Source organism: Epargyreus clarus, unplaced genomic scaffold (genome assembly GCF_041222505.1).
Source record: "Epargyreus clarus isolate Ecla_fem2 unplaced genomic scaffold, WU_Ecla_fem_2.2 ptg000003l, whole genome shotgun sequence".
Taxonomy (NCBI): Eukaryota; Metazoa; Arthropoda; class Insecta; order Lepidoptera; family Hesperiidae; genus Epargyreus; species Epargyreus clarus.
Genome location: NW_027332211.1, coordinates 6,648,616 through 6,670,778, shown reverse-complemented (window position 1 = coordinate 6,670,778; position 22,163 = coordinate 6,648,616). Strand labels below are relative to the sequence as shown.

Here is a 22,163-nt window from a genome sequence, read left to right as displayed (position 1 = left end):
TTTCCTACAAAAACTTTCATCCTGGCTCACACTAATAGTATGTATAATACCGTCTCGAGTTTATTAACGGATGACATATGAGATATATATCGAATAAGTAACTCGTTGATGACACTTTTCTTCCTTATGTCCTAAGTTTCTAAGGCTCTAAGAATTAGTAAAGTAAAGGTGGTTTAAAAGTTCTTGGTCCTTTGTGGTTCGACTCCGGCAGCACCACCACTACACATACGAGTATTTCTGCCTTATAACAACAGTATTAAGTGCTGCTGTGTAACGCATCTCTAGCCGACCTCAGGTAGGAATATCTAACCCTATCTGGAGTTGATTACAGATATCCATGGGCTGCAGTAGCCACTCAGGTGGACTGCATGGTCGTCTGCTACTCCTATATTGCAAAAAAAACCTGGACATTAAGCATTTCTACAAAGACAGTGTGCAAAACATGAAAACAAATACAAAACGAGCGACGCGGTGCCATAACCCGCATATCGCTCGCTTCGGAATTTGTCACGGCGTAAAATACGGGGTAAAAACGAAACGGAATTGAATTTATTCGCCTCGATGCGGTATAGCGGTATAACGATCTAATAAATCGGGAGGATGCGGTCGTAAGTCAGGGTTCACCGCAGACGTCGTAACTCACGCGCAATGTGCCGCGAAATCAATAGAGCTGACACTTTGGTGCAGTGTTGCCAACCCTTCCGAAATTAAAAACAACATATTTTCCTCAAAAAATAGTGTATTAAATAGACTATAATAATAAATCAAATTTTTGTACTTTATTAATTCAATCTTATGTTTATATTTCTTTTCAATATTTTTAGCTTTCGTTGCCTTGTCTTAAGAATTTTTGAATTCTTTGGGTTCATGTAGATGGAAGTAACTTTTGTGGTTTGACTCTGAAAGCCCCACCGCCACGTCTATTTGTTCCTAATTACACAAGTTAACACTGCTCTATATGGTCTAGTTTGAAGGTAAGAGAGAGAGATATTTTTCCGAGACAGCTTAGTTCTCAGGGATAGCAATTACTCATGTAGCCGACTGTAGCCGACTTCATGGGTGTATAAAGATGGTGACAGGAGCCAATTACTTACTTAAACTAATTAAAGTAGTTTTTTGTAAATGTGGGATTTCATATGCTTTTAAAGTAGTTGTTGACTTTCTAATTATACCTACCAATTAATGTTTGAATGTGATGAAACGTATGTGGCACTATAAACCGTAAAACAAAAAACATTAAACCTAGCCTACTCTTAAAACAATAAACTTGGCAACACTGCTTTGATATAGGCAACATTACAACATTCATGCGCGATATTGGCTGACATCCCACAATGTTAGCCTTTATTGCACGTAACTTAAGATCACGCTAAACAAGTATTCAGAATCTCAAGTATGTAATCTATACAATAAGTACAAAACAACGTTTGAAGTTAATCTGAATATAATATTTACGGCTTCGATTTATTCCATGAATTACATTATTTTGCGTTTGCGTTGCATCTTAAACTATCTTTAATTCTTTCGTAATCAATAAATGAAAGCAGAACAATATAAAAACTCACTAAGTTGTTGGCGTAAAAAGAAGTACTTATTTAAAACACTTATCTACACTAATATTATAAAGAGGAAATCTTTGTTTGTTTGTTTGGTTGTAATGAATAGGCTCAAAAACTACTGGACCGATTTTAAAAATTCTTTCACCATTCGAAAGCTACATTATCCACGAGTAACATAGGCTAAATTTTATATGAAATATATTTGATAAATAGATTTTGAGGCGGTACAAAGTTTGCCGGGTCAGCTAGTTTTGAATAAATATTTACACTTGATTTGACTATTTAACATAAGGATTGCATCATGAGAACGCATTGCCTACTTCCATATAAATATTGCAAAGTTATAAAGGAGACATTTATTAATTAAGTAATCCGTACAATTCTCACAAAAAATGGAAGCGTTAATGCAATTGCTTATGTAAGGGATATCATCAATAACTTGAATCCAGCTAGTCCTTTTTAATCAATTCTAAGACATACATCGTCCTTTTCTTTGCCGTTTCCCGCCATAATCCTCGTGTTTTTTTTTTTATGACGATTGTAACGTTGCGGCCAATTAAATATATGGCCAGCATTATTTTTCAAGTGAAAGGTTTTATTTAAATATTTTTTAATAATTGATATTTATAATGTTAAAGTAACGCAATACAGTATTACAATGAATGTGACTGTACAATAAAATAATCTGAACACTTTTTAAAAGATACAAAAAAAAAAACAAGTCGTACAGGATGTTGTGAAACATTATACAAATAATATTACGACAAAAATGTTAATATAATTATTGGGGCCAAATTATTTTGGCATTATACAATAATCACATAAATCACTATCGGATTACAAGCTGTCAATACTGTTGGTGGGTCGTTCGAATAACTTTAATGGAAACCCGACGTGCAATCAAACGCCAAGAACAAGCATACATTTATTAACGACGCTGAAATATCACCACATAAATCGATATCGGCCCTGTCAGTTTATCGACAATTATTCTTAATTGGATTATGAAAGCTATGTATAGTTTGAGGGACGAATCGTAAGCGACAAGCGGGGATCTTTTACGTCACAGACTTTTGAAACTGGTTAAAACTGGATCAAAGCAGCGCTGCTTAATTGAAGAATTAAATATTTCTTTGGTATTGAATGTTCTTGTGTCTACTAAGTAAGAACTACACAGTTTACATTTATTAACGACGCTGAAATATCACCACATAAATCGATATCGGCCCTGTCAGTTTATCGACAATTATTCTTAATTGGATTATGAAAGCTATGTATAGTTTGAGGGACGAATCGTAAGCGATAAGCGGGGATCTTTTACGTGACAGACTTTTGAAACTGGTTAAAACTGCAGCACTGCTTAAATGAAGAATTAAATATTTTTTTGGTATTGAATGTTCTTGTGTCTACTAAGTAAGAACTACACAGTTTACATTTATTAACGACGCTGAAATATCACCAAATAAATCGATATCGGCCCTGTCAGTTTATCGACAATTATTCTTAATTGGATTATGAAAGCTATGTATAGTTTGAGGGACGAATCGTAAGCGGCAAGCGGGGATCTTTTACATCACAGACTTTTGAAACTGGTTAAAACTGGATCAAAACAGCGCTGCTTAATTGAAGAATTAAGTATTTCTATGATATTGAACGCTATGGTTCATGTGTTAACTAATTTGGAGTTACACAATTTTCGAAAATCTATTTGTCTTTTACTTCTACACAATTTGCTACTCGTCGTCACTAGTACCTACTCTAATGTTTTAAAAAATACTGGATATTTTCCGAAAATACCTTACAATTTGTAACCAGCCAAAGTCTCTGTATGAGTAGAAAAAATAGAACAAAGTCAATCTTGCGTTTCTCATGACAATTTTCTGTCTCAAAATACCTGAAACGACATATGTTTGATTCTCGCTTTCCGCTTATCACATGGACCAGGCAAGGCTAAAATGTCGGTGCGACACAGGCTGATCTCGGAGACAGGCCGTGTGATTGGCTAAGTAGAAAGGGGCGGCCGTGACCGCCTTCGCCTTGCACAGAACATGATACAGGATACTCTCATGAACATTAATTGAGCCTGGAGCGAGTTTGGGCTAGCCAGGAACCTCGTTTATCTACGTTACCTACAAGAGAAATGTAGACAGCTAGACTATCGGTCAATGATAGTGTAAGCCAATCGACTCCTAATTCATAAACTTTGCCTGGTATGGCATCTCCAATAATTATATCTTATTGTCTATATGAAGTAGGTATATTATTGGTGTAATTATGTGGCACATTTATCCTGTTTACATTTAACTATAGTATAGGCAGGTTGTTAGGTAATGTATCTATTTTTTCGTCATTTTCGTTAAGCTAAGTATTTCATTCTATGCTCTACATTTTTATTTTTAACCGAATTCAAAAAAGAGGAGGTTTCTCAATTCGACCGTATATATTTTTATGTTCTTGTCGATTTTTCTAAGTTTACCTTAGACGATCGATAGATAACTGCAACCTTGTCCCTGTAATTTCGGGAACAGAATAGGGCTACGGTATCCCCTGCCTGTCATAAGAGGCGAATAAAAGGGGCTGTCGGGGTTGCGGGCGGCAAGAGTGTGAGCTCGAACCGCCCGGCTAGCGACCCCGAGAAGGAGCGGGAAGGAAGGTGGTCGCATTCCGTCGTATACACCAGACGGTATGGTGATACAAACTCACCTGGGCGGAGCCTGACGGGGCTGTGCGCTGAGAGGACTCCGGTCGCGTTCCTTTGGAGATCCCGGAGTCCTCTACGCAGCGCCGAGGATGGCCACCGAAGTAGTTTTAGTGCGGTAAAAGTCCCACATAACCCCGTGTCGCTCCCACGGCACCGGGTACCATTTGAAGGTTTCCCCCTCAAGAAAAAAAAAAGATAACTGCAACCCTATTCGATGTTGATTTAAACTTTTGATTTTTATGCTGCAGATACGTAATTCTATATAGGACAAAGTGATATTTACAAACTTTAGAAATGTTAGTATGCAATAGATAGGTATTATACTTATCAGTATAAAGAGAAATGACTTAAATAAAACGCTACATGTGATATTAACGCCTCATTGATATTGTGAAAAGTTGAAAGCAAGGTCTGATTTCAATTTCTATTGATCAAATTATCGGAGCTTATTAGTTATATTTTGGGTTTTAGGGCCGATAGCGCGGAAGGCGGAGGTTGTATATCGGCATTAATTCTGGATGGATGTTCACAATTAATAGCAAAGCAATAAAGCCGGCTCAAAGGCCGCCGCGGAGACATAGCATTAGCTGGCTAATGGGTTATGATTATGATATTTACAGCTACACCCGACCGGCTTAAGCTACGCTTTCACTGTTGCGTTTGGGTGAATTGTATTTGAAAAGTCGTCACGTGATTCACATTTTTATTATAATATGTTTGTAGCACGTAGTAGGTACGTATTAAGTTTTCGTGCTGATATTTCATATTACTGTGTGGTCCTGTTTTTATGAATAAGCTTACTGATAAAATAAGCAAAATGTTTCTTTTTAAATGGAAAGAACAATACAATATATTGATAAACGTATAACGATTTTAATAAAGTTGTACTGATGTACCTAACCTGTAGCTAAAATTGAATCTAATATTATTAAACTTAAATAAGTGTTTCTAAAACATTATTAAAATTAGGTAAATGAAATAATAAGTGCTTACCAAATTATTATTAAACTAGTAGCTCATATTATTATATGAGACATGATTTCAATCTAACTGGATGGAACCGTACCTTATTCAAATGAGGCGGCTCCAGGCAAAGCGTTGCCTAAATATTAGTTTAATATTTGGGAGATTGTATCGCGGGATTAAGCGAACAACGTTGTAACTCGCGATGCGTGATAAGTTTAGGGCTCTATAAGTTAAAATGACCAAGGTCTCCATTTTTAAATTTAATATTTCATGAAATCGTATTCGTGTTTGTTCATCCGTTCTTTTTTCAAGTTAAATAAAAAATTTAATTATTGCAGAAAAAAATAAATTGACTATAATATATAGAAACACTATATAATAATATTCTCTATGGATGTTTTTCTACATATTGAAAATTACTATCATTTTATTAAGTTGTTTATCCTAAAATCTGGAATAGCAAAGCAGAGGTAATTTACCAAAATGTATTTAATAAATTATTTTTTTAAATATTCTACATATAATATAAAATACACGTGTAAGTTGTAACATAGGTATAACTTATGAAAGTTAAAATGTAAAACTTTATTAATGTAACTTTACATGCCAAAAAACTTATGATTTCATCACTAAAAATACATCCTTAGTGCCATATTTATAAAAATATAACATTTTATGGAAAATATTTTTATGGAAAAATAAATACAAATAAAATATTTTACGTTCAACGGCCCTTCACAAGTTGCAACGCTAGTGTTGCGCCCTGAATAAATTATGTAAATAGTACAAGGCGGGCTCTCGCTTTCTTGTAAATGATTTGGCGTTTTGCGTGTAATGGCCGCCACTCGAATCTACGTATTAGTGGCTCAAATTATTTAATTACTATTTATAGCGGGCTGCGTGTTTACACGCAAACACAGCTTTGTTTTAGGAAACTCGCTTTCTTTCAGGGCTTTTCATTACAAAATTGTTTGTTTTGATTCACGGTTTGGGTACTGTTATTTTGTAATTTCGCCGATGGGCTTAATATAGTAACATTAACTTTATTATATTGATAAAGTTTTATATTTTTATGTAGAGATAAAAGCAATGATAGTCTAGCGGTTTAAAATTTGGTTTGAAATTGCATATCCGATTTTTTGAAGTGGAGCGTGTACTGGTTCGGTTAGTACAAATATAATACAAATCGGTTCACTACTGTCCTACCCCCACGACGTCCACACTAAGAGTGACGTACCAGATCAACTGACAGCTAACTCGATGACGCCAGATGCGTACCAATACCGCACGCCATACCAGTACTCGTACTAGTACTCGTATCTATGTTTAGTGTCTAATTATGAGCGTACTTACTAATACACTACAGTGCGTATATTTACTTTATTGGTGAAGGAAAATGTGGTAAGGAAACCTTCATGCTAAGAGATTTAAAAAAAGTTTTCAAAAGTGTCAATCAATCTGCTTTTGACTAGCGTAGAGACCAATGACCTGAATCCTTTTCACCACAGATCGCTGCCCAACAGTGGTACAAAAATGGGTTGATAAAGGTGATTCATCGCTTCGATTCCGAATATAATTTACGTACCTACCTCTATTGAGCCCTGTTCTAGGAATAAATACCTATCTACCTACACGTGCGTGACCTAAAACATGACATTTCGTCATTTGATCATTTTTTGTTGTATTAATGTGTGACGGAAATAGCCCACCTTCTAGTTATGGTTATAGTCTTCCTGACCTATGGCCTTTTGTGTTGTAGTTGTTTTGCTAAAATAAGTCTTTATCTACTTCTTATAAACCATACGTGTAAAACTTAGACGTACAAGTGAGGTATTAGTTAAACTGATTTCCTGTTATTCAATACATATTTTGGTACTCGTACACTAAATAAGTAACTCCCTTTTTTGAAGGTGGTAGAACCCTTTATGTTTCGACTACGGAAACACCACCGCCACAGCTATTTCAGCCTTTATTCGGCTGTTATTCAGCAGTGTTGAGCCACGAGCGTTATTGTTCTAAAGATATAAATATATACTAGCTGACCCGGCAAACGTTGTGTTGCCATATAAATAAAAAAAATGTTAAGGGTGAACAACCCTTATCACTTACGGGTTTGAAAAATAGATAGAATATTTGATGGTATGCGATGGTAGCGAAGTCTGTCGAATCCGATGTGAAACATTCCAAAATCAACAACTACTTACGAATTAATTAAAAAATTAATTAAAAAACCTTTTCCCACGGACAAAATTGTAAATCTATACCATTCTCAAGTCCCCTTGAACACACACAACAAATTTCATCAAAATCAGTCCAGTCGTTTAGGAGGAGTTCAGTGACATTCACACGCACTTAAGAAATATATATATACATATAAAGATATTAAAACACACATTCTTATCCGAGGCATTCCAACCATAAATAAGTATAGATATCTCACCGCCTTGTAATTGTGTCAGCCATTTAATGGCTATCATGGAGTAATTTACGCGGAACAATGCCGACATGTGCCGTTAAGTGGTGAAAACACAAAATCGATGGTGCAAAACACGAAATCGAAAAAAAAGTGCGGAGAAATATAGTTTCATTCGTAAATGATTTAAAAACTGACTAAAATAGCTGACAGTGACAATTTCAATTGTTAAAACTGGTTACAATTTCTTGTTAAGAGTGAGTAATCTTTACTAATATATGATTCCAACTCAATACCTATTACCTTAGCTGCAGAGGGCCAGAGGCCACTTACCTTTAGGTCGACTACATGCCCTGCTACTTTTATCACTATAAAAAGGCCGCCTAGATGTAAACGTTCTTATATTACCGAGCAATGAACATAGCCCGGTTGACCAACTATTACGTATTACGTAAGTTCAAAGTGTCGTGTAAATTATAAAGTTAAAGCGATCAGTTGCCACCGGGTAGCGTACATTAGTCCCGTTTTTCTCCGACGGCTGATGGTCGCGAACGGGCCACGTTCAATGTTTTCTTAATTTTGATGACGGAGTGATTGGCCACGGTTCCAAAACCGAAACCATTAAGTTCGCATTCCACCGTGTCTTTGGGGTTGTCTCCATTGGCACAATTTCCACTCGATTTTTTTAACGTGTTAACAATGTGCTGATACCGGCGTCCATGTTAAAATTAGTATATTCATTGACTTACTTATATTATGTATGTAGGTAACTGACCCTCATAAGAACCCGTAATCTAGGTAGATTACATGTTCTTATAATAGAGGTCTATTTACACACCGCTATGCGTTCTAGTAAGTATATAAATAGTAATTATATGCATCTGATAGTCATTGGCTACTACCGCTCGACAGATACCTACCTAAAGATAATGAAACTCGTTCCATCTAAATCAGATCACAAATGCGCCCTTTAGAGACTAAGGCAAGACGAAGGAAGGTTGTAACTTGTGGCAAATATTTATATAAAGATACATAGAAGGTTAATATGGACACTGGTGTGGAAATATCATTGCATTTAAGACACGAAAAGCTCTACCATTTAAATATTAATTAACTCCTTAACATGCATTGCAGAAATGACGTGCGAAACTGGCCAGTGGAGTCAGTCCTTACAGAAAAAGAGAAGTGGTCGAGCCCGAGGTGCAAACAGGGCGGGCCAGTACTTTAGTCCGCCACCTCGTTCCGAAGGTAGTGACAAATGGTGGCGGCATGTTTCATCTCCTTGACTTTTTCAAAATGCCTCACCACAAAATAAACCTCATGTACAACGCTTTTAAATTCAAATCGCGTCTCTTAAGGTTCGTTATTAACGAAATGATAACGCAATAATGAAATTCGGAAATAATCGCAAATAAGTTTCGAAAGCCTTACGGGAGGGCGCAATCTGCCTGAATTGAAAATGACAGTTACAAATATACTTAATAAATGTGAGGTTTAAATAAATAACAGCGGTTGGTTTTCATAAAAAAACATTTCGTGAAATAACTGTTATTGTAAAGATTATTATAAGATGTACAATATTATTTGTTGATGTGTAGTTGTTCTTTATAATAAGTAGGTACCTTAGGGGACTTTGCCCTGCGTGTTCATCTTGTCATCAGTAGGCCGAGTGTGAGTTTGACAGATAAAATCAATTAACTTCACCATCACGTTAATGAGTTAACTCAAGGTTGACAGTAAGCATGTCAATAGCGAGTGCGAGTTATCAAAATGTTGTCGAAAAAAAATTTGGTATGCTCACTTCGAAATTAGTACGCATCTTTTTGTTATGTTGTCAAACTTGAGTGTCGGCGAAGCGCCAGTTTTTTCGCCGACAGTAACCCAAACAAATTAAATAGTTCTTCCGTTACATTTGAAAAGCATGTAACTCATGTATTTCTTCATTTGTTCGTATTATTTTCGGAATAAGTAACCAAACCAAAAAGTCAATCTTAACACATGTTCTACGAGGAAGATAAGCGTCACTTAAAATTGTATGCTTTATGTTCAACGTCAGAATAGCACTATTTCACTTTTAACTCTACGAGTAAAAGAAACGGGAATAAAACATAAACAAAGCAGCGTCGTGCGTCACCAAGCCCGTTTTTTGCAAGTGCTTTGGCGTGCATAGGAACAACCTGTTGCATTCTTTTGAAGTTTTGATTGTAATATATATTATTATAACAATGAAAACAAGTGCGACTCAATTCGAAATGTTGGTGAACTATATGGCAGAGTGAGTATGAAGTAATTCTTTATTTGCATTGTTTTCGAATCCATAATAATATTCATGCGGAGCGTCATCGTATGCACAAGCAATTAATTTAAACTATATTTTGTTTAAGACACGGTGATTTAAACAAACCACAAAAAAACCCACAAGGAAGGATAACAAATATAAGAAAATGGGAAGAGCTCACCCATCTTTTAAACGGTGATCCCACAGGAGGAAGTAAAGGGACTGAGAAGTGGAAAAAGGTGAGCATAATTTATTAATTTGATTACACATGATTGGCTTGACTTCTACTTTATTTTTTTAATTCATACTTAATATTATGCATTCTGGGATTAGGTACATATTTTTTCGAGGCGGTCCAGCTTAGTCCTCAGGGGTGGCGGCGCGTCTGTGGCCGACCTCAAGTAGTAATATCTAAGCCTATCTAGGGTTGATTACTGCTGTTCATAGGCAGTAGTAGCCACATGCCATTGGGTGGACTGCATGCTTGCTTGGTACTCCTATATTATAAAAAAATAAAAGTACATTTATAATTTATTGCTTTATGCATGGGTTTAAGGTATGGAGTGATTTAAAAAATAACACCAAAAAGAAGTCTGCTAAGATAAATAGAGCAGCTTCTGGTACTGGTGGTGGGCCTGCGCTACAGGCAAAGCTAAGCAACCTGGAGCTCCGGGTTTTGCAAATAATTGGTGTCCAAGCAGCTACTGGGTTTACAGATGTGGTTGAAGCTGGCTTATACGTACAGGTGTGGTTCTCTGACTTATATATATTACTACTATATTACTTAATAAATGGTCATCTCAGGAAGTCTTTGTTTACACCATTTTGTTTATGTTTATTTTGCTTCTGTGTGTAAAAATATGTACAATAAAAGGGAATGGTAGTTAATATTTTTATCAGCTAAAAATAATGATATTATTGCAATTATGTAATAAATAATATTTTTATAACAACAGGCACAAGATGAAGACCCAGACCGCACTCTGACGTTAACACCAACTCCACATACTGCTGTTGAGCCAGCTGAGGAAAGCCCAATTATTAACATAGGTAAAGTTCTTTAATGTTGGATATTTAACAAAAAAAGCTTTGTCAATAAAACTATTACCTACCTATATGTTAGGATTGAAGAAATATATTATAGACCACAATCAACAGCTGTCTCTTCGGTGATCTTGTTTGCATTTACTATTATCATCAGGAATTATAGGCGATTTGAAAACATTTGGCAGCAGGTTGGCAACTAACATATATTTCTATCAATCACTACTCATAGTACTAATAGTAGAGTAGAGGCTCCAATTAAGTACAGTAACATTCACACTCTTCAGTTCATACTTAGCTATTTAGCAGTACAATAATGTAACATTATTTTTACAGATCCATTTGAGCCTTGGAATGTGCCGGGACCATCCCAAGAGATGACAGTTGCCTCAGTGCCCCCCACACAAGTGGAAGAGGAAAATGTAATGGATGCAGCACGTGTAGTGGAGGCAGTATGTGATACCCCACCACCAGGACCATCAAGAGTCCCAGCACAGCAGGGTCAGACCCCACGTGGTCGGAGAAGAAGGACATCCCGAAGGGTCATTGGTTCTCCACGGCACCGGAGGACCCAAACTCTTATGGATAGGGTAGCACAAAACTTTCTCCATACTGATGATGAATGGAGAGAGTTGCTTATCCATAAACATGCAGAGGAGATTAAATTAGAAAAGGAACGATTAAGAATTCGGGAATTGGAGTTGCAGACACAGCAAAAATGGCAAGAGATTGCCTCAAGTGCTGTGGATGTTTTACATAAAATAAGTAATTCAAAACTCTGCAAAGACTGAAGCTTATTTATGTAAATCGATCCTGGCTCATAACATTTTTGTTATGTATGCAATTCTTATTCAGTCAACTGAATCCTTAATTACAGTCATATTTTGATTCAATTGTATAAACATAAAATTCACAGTTTATTTGAGATAATTACATGTATATAAAAATATAGTAGGCATAGATATCATTCAGTTATCATTATTTTTATTAATTATTTCTATTTTGTTATGTTAATTTAGTAGAAGATTTGATTATTTGATATGTGTTCTTAGTTTATTTAAAGTATATTTATGAAGGAATAAAATTAAAATATGGAGGTTATTTTAAAAAATATATTTTTAATCACTATGCTGTATAAAACTTAATACTAATCGATCTCTGTAGGCTCTTCCTCTTAATAAATCCGTTGCATACCTTCCACCTGTATCTTCTATAACTTCAACTGGTTCATCTTCGGTAGTGTTATCTATAAAATAAAATATTTATAAAGTAATGTCAGAATTGTATTACTTACTACTTTTTACATGTAATTTACACATTCGGGAATAAATTTCAAAATCTTTTCAATTCTAAGGATAATAAGAAAATAGGTTTACCAATATTATCCGGTTCAGGTACATTAAAATCGATTGCCATATTATGGAGCACACAACACGCTTCAATGATTTGGGCACATTTTTTAGGCTTATAGTGCAAAACTCTGTCTTTGCACAAGCACCTCCAACGATTTTTTAGCCTTCCAAATGTATTTTCAATACACACTCGGGCTGTGCCATGTTTTTGATTATAGAGTGCCTGGGGTGTATTAGGCTGAACATTTAAAAATGGGGTCATCAGCCATGGGCGAAGCGGATAGCCAGAATCTCCTGTAATATTTAAAAATTGCATTATGTCAATACATTATTGGCTTAACATTTTACCATAGTTTTTTAATTGAAATGCATCCAATTCACTAACAGTTTAAAGCAAATAAGAGAGTAATGTACGATAAAAAAAAATGAAAATAATTACCTAAAAGCCAACATATTTCACCACCTTGATGCAGTGATTGCATGTATTTATTTAAACTGCTATTTTCCCATACAAATGAGTCATGGTTGGCACCTCCAAACTTCGCATTAACATTTGTAATACGGCAATCACTATCACAAATCTGGAAAATAAATGAGTTTTATATGATTCACTGACCCTGTGGGATAATAAGTTTAATATAATTTTATTACCAGAAATACATATACCTACCATTTGTACATTGATCGAATGATAATGTTTCCTGCAATAATAAAGTTGCTCTTCTTCTGTTGGTGGTGAAAATATTCTAAAGTGACTGCCATCAATACAACCAACAATGCCAGGTAAACCAAACTTGGCATAGAATCTGAAACAAATAATATAATCAACCTAAAAACAAAAATAGTAGAAATTATGAAGATTTTTTTGTAGGAAATATTTACTTCTACTTACTTATCAATAACTACTCGTCTTGCAGATGGGGTGGTAGGGAAATTTATATGTTTCCGTAACATTGCTGGGTGTATGAGTGCTTGAGTCACTTGGTGTATGTACACACTGCACATTTTCTGCGACAAACCCTTGGCCACCCCTACCGGTCTCTGATAAGAGCCAGTGGCAAAAAAAAATAACGCAACAAGAACCTGTAATAATAAGTCATATTATATATTATAAGTGAGAAATCTAGTAGTATTTGAAACCATTGTTTTTTAAAAATATCTACTGCAAAAAAACATTTACCTTTGTCTCTACACTGACACGTTGTGTAGACTTCAAGTTTGTCAAATTTTGTAGGTCTTCGCATAAAGATAAGAAAGCTTCCTTCGTCAACCTATATCTATTTCTAAATTCTATATCACTAAGATCTTCTAGGACGTTAACAGACGCTCGCAAAGACGCTCTTTGCCTACGCATATAATTTCGTTGATCTTGCGCTTGAGCAACCGATATCATCCTCCAGGCTAAAAAACTACGGCTTGCTCTACCCCTTAACAACAAATCCGACACGAAAAAACTCATTTTAAACAAATAAACAAAAAACAAATTTAACTTAAAATACGTAACTCTTGGTTTCACTATATGAAATGCAAGTGAATGAAATACTTAACACAAATAGTTGAGTTTACGTACACAAACTGTCAAAACACAACTCACACTCGCGAATGAATGCTCAAACGTCAAAATACTTAACATCAATAGTTAAATCACGTCACGACGAAATTAGTTGCGTTAACCGAAATGCAAAATAAAACTCGCACTCGCACTTATTGTTTTCGTAACTTTCCGCTAGAGGCGCTGACTAAGATTTCATACAATTTGAGTTTTTAGACGTAAACGCGATAGTAAAGTAAATGCCTGATAAAACTCACACTCGGCCCACAGAATACGCTAATAGTGCCATCTGTTGTAACTTTTTGATAATGTAATGCTGGGACGGCGACTATGATATTTATAACTCGATCGTTTGTAGGATCTGATGGTAAATAATTACTATTGTCCATAGATATACCTAGTTATCATCTTCAAATAGGAAATTAGTTTTATCTCAAATCGGCCAAACAAGTATTGCACTCTGAGTGCTAAGTTTGAATGCGTTATTGGTTTAGTGGAACTGAAAATATTAAACTTGATGAGATCAGAGTCAGAATTAATTTAATTTTGTACTTACTATCGCAGCAACCTCAAATTTCATTAAAGTAGTTGAGCATAATCTAGTATTAGTACTGAATAGTTACGTCTTCCATCGCTGGAGAGAGTCATCATCAGATATTGACGCTTAAAATTAATAAAACAGTACAAATGATGCAATGGTTTAAGGAAAGCGGGTAAGGATTTCAAGAATAATTAGGTACTGCTATTCGGACTCGGAGTTACACGTAAACCTTAATGTCAAATTTAACAGTTAAGAGTTTTACACTATCAAATTATGTTTAAATTAAAGATATGTGACATAGTTACGTAGGACATATAAAAACTTAGATCTGCGTCGAATTTAATATAGGACCTTCTTTTTTCAAACTTGGTTAATATATAATTTTATATTAATTTTGGAAATGTAACTGAAGGCTCTAGTTGAAGACATTAAATTCAATATTTATCCATATTATCCATAAGTATTACTCTACATCATCATCAACCTGTTATTGTCCCACTGCTGGGCACGGGTCTCCTCTCAGAATGCGCGAAGAAGGATTAGGCCATAGTCCACCGCGCTGGCCAAGTGCGTATTGGTGGACTTTGAGTTTTTTTTATAAATCTCTTAGGTATGCAGATTTTCTCACGATTTTTCTTCACCGTTTAAGCAAGTGATAATTAATTTCTAATACGCACATAATTCAGAAAAAGAAAAGAAATCAGAGGTGCGTGCTTGGGATTTGAACCTCGGACCCCTCGATCGAGAGACCGGGTTTCTTCACCACTAGGCTATTACTGCCTTTCTTCTATAATTATTCTACATATAATGTAAATAGATCTCAATGATATCCGCTTTTACGCTCCAATAAAACTATCGTGAAAAGAAAGTAGACTTCAGTTCATGTGAAATAAAAAAGTAAACGTATCTCAGGGAAAGAACACTGTAAACATCGGTAAACCATGATAAAGAAATTAAAACAGGACTGAAAAGGTTTCCAACTAAACTACGTTTACTAGGTTTATGCATAAATATTTGTTTTAGTTCCTTCAGTAGCTGGAGCTGTTGTCCCTGTTGATCCGGGATCAGAATAGGGCTACGGTATCCTCTGCCTGTCGTAAGAGGCGACTAAAAGGGGGCTTTGGGGGTTGCGGGCGGCAAGAGTGGGAGCTCTAACCGCCTGGCTAGCGACCCTGGGAAGAACGATGGTATATGTGACCTCATACCGTCGTACGCTCCACATCGAGTGGCGAGCTTCATTAGCATCTGGGCGGAGCCAGACGGGGCCACGCACCAAGAGGACTCCGGTTGTGTTCCTTTGGAGATCCCGGAGTCCTCTACGCAGCGCTGAGGACGGTCATCGGGGGGGGGGGGGGGGGGGGTTTAGTGCGGTAAAAGTCCCACATAAACCATCGTTGCTCCCACGGCGTCGGGTACCTTTTGAAGGTTCCCCCTCGTCAACAAAAAAAAAAGTAGCTTAAACTGTCAACCAGATATTTCAACAGGAAAAAGTAGTCGTTTATTCGTGTATCAATTAGGAATCAATAAAAACTTAAGTAAGCAATGAAAGAGACGGAATATTGTACTTTAAGTTACTCGATTTACCTTCTCTACTATATTATAAAATAACTTAAGTTTCTTTCTTAAGTTAAGTTTAACCTAACCTATCAAAAATAAATGATTTATATTTCTTCTTTCAGGGAATCCTGGGAATTCCAGATATGTAGTACCCCTAACTTAACCATCATGCAAACCGAGTATGTTTGCGAAATTCCCACTGAGTAACGCGTAATCCGGTGGCATTGTCTATGCCGATTATTCATATGCCGTATTAAATTGATAGAACCTCGTATGCACTAATAGAGCCTAATATGAGATAATTATAGGGAAGGAATATTAACTTGCAAATAGGGATTCCATGTACAAAGTAAAGGAGGTCTTTCCGAGTAAATAAAATTATATGTAGGACTAAACATTATTTCTACATTACGCAATCGAATATTTCCTAATTTACGCTTGTGTAGATGTATATAGACCTAGAATATTTTTAAAATATATTAATTTATAACTAATCCAGGATATGTCGACTTAGGTACATGTATATGTTTTCAAGTAAATATTTTCGTTCCATAAATGAGCATGAGGATCAAGTGAGAAGTGTAGAGTACTAAAGCAGAACGTTATGATAAGTATATTTCTCTGTGTTATAGAAGAAACAATGTAACCTATTTGTAGTTAAGTGGTCAGGGTTAACACTTATAACTAATTGTATAGGCATTATTATAATACATTTTATAGAACAGGGATCTTACCAGAGATCTCCCACAGATGCGTTTTTATTTCTGATTACTGAGATAAAGTACTTAAGAAATTAAAATTTATAACATTAGCTTTACTGATTATACCTATACCTAAGGCAGAAGTAAGTAGGTATAACAATGTTAGAGCTGCAAGCAAAAATTTAACAATTCTACAATATACGAGTACGCTTTACCTACATTATATTCTATGGTCAGTGGTCACAGCCTCAAAATGAATGGTGAATTACAAATATAATACTTTAGACGTTAATACCTGTTAGTAATTCTTATTTAAAAATCGATTTAAACTTTTTAAAAACCCAAACAAAATTACGACATATCCATCAAAATCCGTAAGTGTGGTCACTTCTCTTGCAGTAGTCGATAAAGATATAATTCTTCATTGAATTAATAACCGCGGTGTGCGTGATACATCATTTGTCGTTCGCCGCTTCACTCGTAATCACACGGTAACCGGCATTTAGATTTCGTAACATGCGATACGACTAGATCAGTCTTTCTCAAAGTGGTATAACCTCTAGAGGGCGCTGGAATCCTACAGGATAAGGGTCCAGAGAAATGGTGAGAAGTTTGGATGGCGGTGACTGGTTTTTTTTTTACACGCTTTATATTAGCTTCACTTGTATGTTTGTCAGTGAGTAACTCCGTTTATCAGCAGAAAGAGATCAACATACATCCTTATAATTATGACGTTTTGTGGATGCTAAAAGTGAACAGCAGTGTACTTTTGAAAATATCAAAGTGTTGGTCCTTCTGCTCATATCTGTCAGTAAAATATTGATAACTACCGAGAGTGTGCACCCCACGCTTTTTTTATAATTAAATATATCTTTTTTTGTTGTTAATACATTTTTTCATTGAAAATTTTCTAAGTTTATTTTATATTTTTTATTATGATTTCTATAAAAGCGTGTACTGTAGTTTTTAAACTATATTTATTTTTATTTTAAGCTAAAATCACAAGACCATTGGCACCATGAGGCATATACATAACAATGAGGTAGACGGGCGGACGGAAAGTCACCATCGCCTATGGATAATTGTAACACCAGAGAATTCGCCATTGCAACACCGGCGTTGGAAGAGAGCTCGTTCACGTTTCTTAAAGAACCCTATGTCATAGAGCTCTGGGAACATCTCGGTAGGAAGCTCATTTTACATCTTGTAAGTTCTTCGGAATAACAAGAGTGCACAACTGCAAATTGAACCGTGCAGGGCTGCTGTTGCTGTGAATAGCCGTTTTGATAAACTGTAAACGCATTCGCTTTCTACACTCACAGCCCCACAGTAGGATTCCCTGTATTGTGGGTGCTATGGACATACACAGAGACAAATACACAAACACCCAGACCCAGAACCAGAAATTTAAATTCATCATTTAGAAATCTGTCTGGCCGGGGATCGAACCCGGGACCCTCTGCGTGTCAGACCGGCATGGTGACCGCTTCACCACGCGGGTCGTCAACTGTAAAGTTATAAAATAAAATTTATTTTTAAATTGATTCTCAAAGTTGCAAATAAAGAAAGTTTAAGAACCTATGGTGTAGGTAAATTGAAAACTCAGTTATTCACTTGTTTGATAGTAATTTTATCTCATTAGTGGCAAATTGCGCACATGACATTAAAAACTATTATGCACTAACGTTATACTCAATTATTTAGCAAATGACTGGTTTTACTGCAGTTTTTCTCATTAACATAAACGTGTCCATTATTGCAAGACGGGCCGTAGACCTCCGAGAGAAAACAAACATTATTCAAACAACTAATTATACAGATTAGGTAGACTGTACCGCAATAATACCTATGTATCTTGAATAAATTGTTGCTTGCTCTGTGCAAAAACAAGGTAACTATTAACTTGGAAAATACATGAGAAATTGTTTGTTTTGTTTAAATTGATTGTAAGGTACGTATTTAAGTAATGAAATGTTTTTATACAACAGGTAATAATCTACACTAATATTATAAAGAGGAAAACTTTGTTTGTTTGTTTGTTTGTTTGGTTGTAAGGAATAGGCTCAAAAACTACTGGACCGACTTTAAAAATTCTTTCACCATTCGAAAGCAACACTATCTACGAGTAACATAGGCCATATTTTATATGAAATATATTTGATAAATAGATTTTGACGCGGTACAAAGTTTGCTGGGTCAGCTAGTATTATACAGGCATAATATGCACTATATTGAATTTCACTAATAGTTATTAACGTTTTATCTATGGGCTGACTTGTCATCGAATATGTGCTATATGTGCAATATGCTACTTGTGTTATTTAAACCTAAGGTAAAGTACAGCAATTATTTAAAAGTATCATTGTAAACGTAATTTTGTACCTCAAGTATTTTAGTTAGATTAAAGGTAAAATATTTAGGTACATAGGTACTTAAGATACTGGAAGAGTTTGTGACGCACATTATAGGAATTATAAGAATGTGGCGTCGACATGTCTGCGTGAATACGATGAACAAAGACGATTTAGTTTGTTACGTAAAGATTGTTTATATCGCACAAAAATGGTACTTTTATAGGTATAATATGGCTTTTCTATGCTTCGATGTAGAAGTCAAAAAAATACATAAAACTTTAAAAAAATAATTTACTTCAAACAACCGACACATTTTTAAAGGAAAATAAGTAGAACTTGAAGTTGGTTTGTGGTTCGACTCCGGCGGCACCACCGCCACACTCATTTCTGCCTCATAATCGCAGTGTTAAAAACTATTGTGTTCTGGTTTGTAGGTTTTGGTAAAGGAGACATAGGGACTTTTCCGACCTCAGGTAGAAATATCTAATCTAATCTAATCTAATCCCATCTGGTGTTGATTACAGATGTCCATGGGCGGCAGTATCCACTTATACTTATACTATATTATTAAAAAAATAATAATAATCATTTATCCGAGTTTGTTAAAAATCCTTACTAATATTATAAATCCGAAAGTAACTCTGTCTGTCTGTCTGTCTGTCTGTCTGGTTGTCTCTTCTTCACGCCTAAACCACTGAACTGATTTTAATGAAATTTTGTACAAAGATAGTCTGAGTCCCGAGAAAGGACATAGGATAGTTTTTATCGCGGAATTCCTTCGGGAACTAGGGATGGGATCTAAGATCTATTTATCGGAGAAAAGATCTTTTGGACCAAAAAAAACAATTATTTTAATCGATATTAGTAAGGATTGAATCGTAAACTATGCATTTGATCAAGTGATGATCTTTAGTAAAGTTGTTGTCCGTGAGCCCACGAAGGTTTCAGAGTTGGTACGACCAATTTTCGCCAGATGGCGCCACTGTCATTCCAATGAAGGTACGAATTTTCAGTTTTCTATATATTAGTGTGTCATATTGTTTTCTTTTAAACGCGGGCGAAGCCGCGGGCAAAAACTAGTTAAGTCTAAAAATTCAATAATATTAAAGTGAAAATAGATCTTACAGCACACACCTAAAATATTAAGAAATCAATTAACAGCAGGTACTAGTGAGTTTACGATCAAGTAAATTCAATTAAAATATTAATTACAGCGAGCCGTTATTGTCAGTCATGGTATGTTCTCGCGCACTTTCAATTCATCAATCTCATAAAAACAATAAGATCGACTAATAACACGAGCGCAGCTAATCGTGACCGCGTGCCGCTTGTAAAAATTTCTACATTGCAATTATTCGATTACACACATAAAACAAGTAAATCGCAAGACGAGCTTACACACGCTCCATTAAACAATATTGTCTCTGACCAATCGACCGATTGGCGATGCTGAAACGAAACGGAACCGACTTATCGCCGCCTGTCACGGCATCGCAGTGACACTATAATGCAAATGCTTTACAGAAATATTATTGCCCTATTGCACGACATCGCCGTAATTTGAGGCGTAAAGACGATTCGTTTAACGAAAGCACCGCGAACAAAGGCGCTCATGCTTCGTCTTAATTAATATGATTAATGACGCGACGCCGCGGCTCCTTTTTGAACTCACTTACAACAGTAATCGAGAAATAAATTAATTTTATTAGTAGTCCTTTCTAATAGAATACGAGCGTCCAGTGCCGAATCGCTCTCGAACGTTTAGTTATTTCCCCGCTCCGTTCGTTTCTCTAATTTAAAAATTGGGCGTTAAAACTTACCGATTATAATTTAAATTTACGACATCATGCATAGATAATGGCGTATAAAAAGGAAATATTGACGGTTTATAGTAGTGTTTCACTAACAAGGTAGACGTCTGATGGCACTTTAATAAATGCTGAATCGATTGCTTTAATCTTCTGATATATGTCGATATGTTAATCGTACAGTTTTACATTCTAAAAAACCGACTACTGTGCGCTAATGTGAAAGAAAATTAGCCTGACGTACTGCGAGCCGCACGATTGTCATCTTGTAGTTCGTATTTGTGAAATAATTAAAGCTGTTAGAGTTCGCGGTAAAACAAATAGAGTTGGCGCGGACGTGTTACCCCTTCAAACATATTTTCTCATGTTTCTAAGCGGGGAGCGATTAGCCTGGGATGTTTTGGACCGTGGCGCGCGGTAATATGGTGCACTTCTCAGAGTTACAGATGCGATCTCGCCTCGGGCCGCGATCGTGGCAGAGATAATTAGAGACCGCGGCTCTGTGGGAGCCATAAAAACGGCAAATTGACCGGCGGGATAACCAGAAAGGCACAATGTGTTAGATAATAATTTCCAAATTACAGGTTATGTTGGTTCGCGAGCGAGACTGGACGCGGTCTTTTTTCTCGAACACCGACCGAGGTGCTAAGGGCAGGCTAATTATTATTTAGGTATCGGGCGAAGATTTTAATGCAGCTGCTACCTGTATAAATATTTATTATTAAAAGTTCAAGCACCAATCCTGATGGCAGCCAATTAAAGCTGTGAAAGTTAATTATTAATCTAACAACAGACAATATTTAAGTGGGCTATTGTCTATTATCTGATAGAAGATAAATATAAATGTCCTAAAAGCACTTCCTTGAACTTACAAGGACAACACATAGATAGATTACTATCAAATATCTCCATAATTAAAGAAACAAACCAGAGACAGTCATAACACTTTCAATTAACAAAAAACGAAGTACCTTACATTTTGACCACATACTAAAAATAAATTATAGCATCTATATTAAGCATTATTATTTACTTTTAACGACATACTATACATACATAGATTAGTAAAGATACTTCGCCGCCTTGAAATTAAATGAAGCCACAAACGGCTTATTATAGTAGTTCTTTTTTTTAATTCTTGAAAAATAAAAACATTTTTAGAGAAAGTTTACGAATAAATAACTAATACTGCGTAATTTACATAATAAATAAATAATTATTTCACATATTTTAGCACGGAGACGTGGCAAAACTTTTTTACGCAACTAATTCAATTCTCAAAACTGGGTACATTTCTTGTTAGGAGTGAGTAATCTTTACTAATCTATGTATACATA

The 22,163-nt window shown here is 35.7% G+C and overlaps 1 protein-coding gene across 2 annotated transcripts; it reads left to right on the top strand.

Annotated features, from left to right (window-relative positions):
* The first annotated feature begins 9,769 nt into the window (after window positions 1-9,769).
* Window positions 9,770-12,234, top strand: LOC140751650 (uncharacterized). Of its 2 annotated transcripts, XM_073085628.1 has the most exons (5): window positions 9,770-9,914; window positions 10,024-10,156; window positions 10,474-10,662; window positions 10,874-10,967; window positions 11,298-12,234. In XM_073085628.1, exons 1-5 carry the CDS (start codon window positions 9,865-9,867, stop codon window positions 11,750-11,752), a joined length of 921 nt encoding a protein of 306 aa, XP_072941729.1. In that variant the 5' UTR covers window positions 9,770-9,864; the 3' UTR covers window positions 11,753-12,234. The 2 variants fall into 2 exon arrangements, with proteins under 2 accessions (XP_072941729.1, XP_072941735.1); XM_073085634.1 differs by lacking the exon at window positions 10,474-10,662 and having other exon boundaries at window positions 9,772-9,914.
* The last annotated feature ends 9,929 nt before the right edge of the window (window positions 12,235-22,163 follow it).

Bases quoted from the DNA above. Each gene is read 5' to 3' on its own strand.
- LOC140751650 (XM_073085628.1), top strand. From the start codon at position 9,865: ATGAAAACAAGTGCGACTCAATTCGAAATGTTGGTGAACTATATGGCA. The intron at 10,157-10,473 runs GTGAGCATAATT...CATGGGTTTAAG, and splicing joins GGACTGAGAAGTGGAAAAAG to GTATGGAGTGATTTAAAAAA. The intron at 10,968-11,297 runs GTAAAGTTCTTT...TTATTTTTACAG, and splicing joins AAGCCCAATTATTAACATAG to ATCCATTTGAGCCTTGGAAT.